The sequence below is a fragment of the Seriola lalandi genome, unplaced genomic scaffold (assembly GCF_002814215.2).
Source record: "Seriola lalandi dorsalis isolate HSWRI2012SDOR001 ecotype SW California unplaced genomic scaffold, Sedor1 jcf7180002054376, whole genome shotgun sequence".
NCBI classification, from domain to species: Eukaryota; Metazoa; Chordata; class Actinopteri; order Carangiformes; family Carangidae; genus Seriola; species Seriola lalandi.
In genome coordinates, this window is record NW_019524929.1 from 497,828 (window position 1) to 502,670 (window position 4,843).

At 36.2% G+C, this 4,843-nt stretch overlaps 1 protein-coding gene across 1 annotated transcript; it reads left to right on the top strand.

The window, feature by feature from the left end:
- The first annotated feature begins 566 nt into the window (after nt 1–566).
- Nucleotides 567–3,616, top strand: LOC111656990 (uncharacterized). The gene is made up of 3 exons (XM_023408937.2): nt 567–836; nt 1,935–2,564; nt 3,480–3,616. The coding sequence occupies exons 1-3, from the start codon at nt 755–757 to the stop codon at nt 3,605–3,607; spliced, it is 840 nt and encodes a 279-aa protein (XP_023264705.2). The 5' UTR covers nt 567–754; the 3' UTR covers nt 3,608–3,616.
- Nucleotides 3,617–4,843: the final 1,227 nt, after the last annotated feature.

A 4,843-nucleotide genomic window follows, 5' to 3' on the forward strand; every position in this document is an offset into this window, starting at 1 on the left:
CTGTGTCCATGCCGATGTCATTTCACATAGAAACCAAAGTTTGAGGTAGAAATGACTGTACTGCTGAGAAGTGGTGGAGCGTGAAATTATGTCAAGTGAAAAGCACTGACAGCATGAGATTTTTTTAAGTTAAACCACAGAAACATTTTATGGCAAAAGCACCCTCTAGTCCTCTACCATATCTTGGTGTCCCATCACTTTCTATAGGCCGAGGTGAAAATATGAACAGAGAATAGAAAATGATATTTTGAGATGTGTGAAATTAAAGGGCAGTAAGGTGGTTTCTTACTTTGAAATAAAATAAAAATAAAAATGCAACATTTATATTCTATATGGATATTAGTAGCCTTTCAAGTGATAAAAATCAGGACACCAGTACAGAGTATAAAATATATATATATATTGCCTATACTTGTGGGGTATGGCAGTTTTTTGTTTTTTTTCTTTTAAGTAATATTATAATTGCAGGCCTATATTCAGCTTTGGGGTTTTATTTTGACGCTGAGGAGGATTTCCTCTGTGTAACGGTGCTGAACAAGGGGAAGAGAGCTGGGATTTCACAATAACGGGTCTTACTGACAGCATACTGCTGCAACCAGAGCTGTGACTCCTGTCTATAGTGGGGGACTGACAGTTGACAGACAAACTTTGACGGTGGGAAAAGTTTGATGGGAGTCACAACGATCTCCAACCTATGCTGTTCGCGTGTAGGTGATGGTGTGACTATTCGTTAAAGGGGGATTCATGCGCTAAAATGCGGATTTTTCAACCTTTGCTGTCTGTTCTGTGCGCCGCACAGGTCCACAGCGTTTTCGACGGAGCCTGTCCCAGAAAAGGTAAGCTCCTAGATGGAATTTGTTCTGCCATGTTATTGTCAATATGAGGTCAAATTTTTGACTTGAAATAAGATAAATCACAGCAAACACGTATTGTATGCAACTCAGTTGGTCTGGGCACCTCAGATTATATTTCACGTGATCTGTATTGTCATTTTGTGTGTAGTTTCACATTAATTGCTGTTTTGTAAAACTTTTGTTTTGTAAAAATTTCAGGAAACATATTTTTCATACAAAAAAACCCCAAAAACAATTATAACCTGTATTTACAGTTTTAATCCGCCTTTCAAATTAAATTCAGCTGGACCATGCCACACTTTTTCTAAACTCTGGTTAAAAAGCTGCTCTATTTGTATATAGGCCCACTGCCAGCTTTCTTCTTGCCAGTCAGCATCTGCTGTAAATGTGTTTTTAACCTTGGTCATGTTTGCTGTACTGGACTAAAACTGGAGTGGGTTATGGAGCTTTGAGGTAACTCCTTCTACTCTGATGTTAAAAATACTGCGCTTAAATTATTCATATCATTTATGAGGTAAGTCAGGTAAATTCAATTAAAAAAATGACACGTATGAAGCTTAAAAGTATTGATTATAGTAGTTGTGCTGCTGGGCCTCTTAGCCTGCTGACCCTTAATTTTCCATAGATTCCTAGAGGAATAGCCATGGAACTGGGAAAGACCCACAAGGGCAATGGACTTCTCATCAAAGCAATCAAATTAAAACAAGAGGCTATAAATACAAATATAAAGTCATAATGCGCTGTGTATGTCCTAAGTGCAGTCTGAACATCTAAATAATTAGGGAAAGGAGCTGACGCAAAGAGGACATGATGTAGCACAGAAAAAGAAACAGTGAAGAGGACAGACATTAAAAGAGGAAGTTCTCTAGGAGATGGTAATTTTGGTTATGCAACGTTGCATCTTTTTTGACTGTAGCCAATACTCAAGGCAAAAGATCATGCCACTTTTTTACAAAATACTGTATGAATGTCATGTATGAAAGTGAATTCACACGCAAACACACACACACACACACACACACACACACACAGTTTTTTTAATTCTATAAACCATTGTTTGATGTTTGTTTTTCTGTGCAGACCCTCCCCCTGGTGTGTTGGTTGTATCTACAGGCAGTAAGTTGGTTCTGACGTGCAGAGGTCATGTAATGGTGAACGGAGTAAAGGTCAAAATTGCCACAGACAGCTCAAACACCAACAGTAGAGAGAGCTCTTCAGCTGCACCCACAACCACTGGAAACATCATAAATAACAAACATACTGTGGACAGTACTGTAAATGTGGGATACCACTTTAACCCTGAGGCAGAAGTCAGTGCTGTGACAGGAGGAAACCGAGGCCCAAGATATACGGGCACAGTATACACGGCCTCTCCCACCACTGCCATGGTCCAACCAACCAGCGGTGGCAGACTGCTGAAGGGTGAATCCAGCTGGGAGACCGAAGAGGTGGACGGTGAGGTTGATTATGAGGAAGATGAGGAGGAGGAAGGGGAGAGGGGGAGCAGGGTAACAAGAGGCATAAAATCAATGCCTCAGTGGAAGTGGAACGAGAGGACAATAGGGAGTGGGAAGAGAGACTGGGGAGAAATCACATTTGAGAAGAGAGGGGCTTCCCTGTCTCTGTCCTCAGTAAGAGTGACAGACTCTGGGAAGTACACGTGTCATCACAGAGGCAGAGAGAGGTTCTCCTTAAAAGTAACTGTTGCAGGTGAGTCACAGCAATGAAGTCATAATGGAGGAGTAAAGTTAGAAGAGATGATTAAATTTGATTTGAACCAAAGTATTTATCTCTGTTCTTTCATTACTTCATATATATATCATATATCATATATATATACGTATATGCTGTCACATTGGGATGCTGACATGTTCATCCTGCTCTTTGTAACTGCATAGAGTGCATCCCTGACTAATATTATTACTTACAGAATTACATTTTCTCAAAGCAGATCTGGTAGAATTTAAGACTGCACACGTTTAAAGTAAGAAATAATTCACCTCTGGGCAATATACTAAAAAAGTTGTGCAATAGAGAGGGGGGTTATAATTTAAGAGGAGAGATTAATTTAAAAAAAAAAAACATTGTGTTTGTGTATTTCAATCTGTTGTGTGAATTTGTGGAATGGTCTTGATGTGAAAAAGATACACCAAAAATTATTAAGAGGTATATGGATGAGGAAAGGTTGTCTTAATGGTTTACGTTTTAATTACTTTTTTGACACCGGGTGTATATTTGGGTTGCACATAAGATTGGGATAGTTTTGGAAATTCTACATATGAGCTAATGGAGGAGTAGTGAGAAAGCGGTAAGAATATAAGTGTATTGGCTACTTCTTCCTACTCCTTTTCAAACATTATTATTCTTTTTTTATGTTTTATTTTTCATGTTCGAAATGAATAAATTCATCATCATCATCATCATCATCAACATGTCCAAATGTCTGCGATGAAAAAGGCCTGGTGACAGAAAAATACTTAACAATGTTTTTGATAATTGATGACTGTGAATGAGACATCATTTACAGTGGTCTGTGGCTGACGTAGGTATGTTTAGGAAAGACTACAAATGGCTGATTGACTGAATTAACGCACAGTAAGTTTGCATGTCATTTTTATCTGTTAGATCCTCCTGAGAATCCCAGCCTGTACTGCTACAAAAAGTCACCCAGCAGTAAGATTCGCTGTGAGTCAGTGCCTCAGAAGCCCGTGACTAAACCATCAAACTGTTACCTTGTACTGAATGTAAGGTAAGGACAGACACTAGCACAATAACCCCCACTATGAGTAATTTATACATGGTGTGATAGTAGTTTGTATCAACCGTGTGAAGTGTATTAACATAATACAGCAGAACTGATGAGTTTAAGTTCCAGACGGAAAATATTTCTCAAAGAATCAAAATTTATATGTTTAGAAATAGTATAAACCTTTCGCAACATAAATAACTTTGAAAGCATTGGTTTCTCTTTCTAGTAAATCTCATTACTTATGTTAGTATGTTCAAAGCCAAAAGAATCTTATATATACGGTATATATAGTAAGGGCATAGCTTTACATATGGACGGCGGGGACATACCCCTACCAATATTTTGGGAGACCAGATAGGACTTTTTAAGCCATACTATACTATGACGTTTTTATGACCTTTAATTCCATACTATACTATAAAATTTTTATGACTTTTTATGCCTTACTATACTATGACTTTTTATGACTTTTTTGCCCTACTATACTATGACTTTTTATACCTTACTATACTATGACTTTTTGTGCCATACTATACAATGATGGTTTTATGACTTTTTATGCCTTACTATACTATGACGTTTTTATGACTTTTTGTGCCTTACTATACTATAACATTTTTATGACTTTTTATGCCTTAGTATACTATGACTTTTTATGCCATATTATACTATGACGTTTATATTACTTTTTATGCCATATTATACTATGACATTTTTATGTCTTTTTACGACTTTCTATACTATGACATTTATATGACTTTTTATGCCATACTATACTATGACATTTTTATGACGTTTTTATGCCTTACTATACTATGACTTTTAATCCCATACAATACTATGACATTTTTATGACTTTTTATGCCATACTATAATATGACATTTTTATGACTTTTTGTGCCTTACTATACTATGACATTTTTATGACTTTTTATGCCATACTATACTATGACGTTTTTATGACTTTTTGTGCCTTACTATACTATAACATTTTTATGACTTTTTATGCCATACTATACTATGACATTTTTATGACGTTTTTATGCCTTACTATACTATGACTTTTAATCCCATACAATACTATGACATTTTTATGACTTTTTATGCCTTACTATACTATGACATTTTTATGACTTTTTATGCCTTACTATACTATGACTTTTAATCCCATACAATACTATGACATTTTTATGACTTTTTATGCCATACTATAATATGACTTTTTATGCCTTACTATACT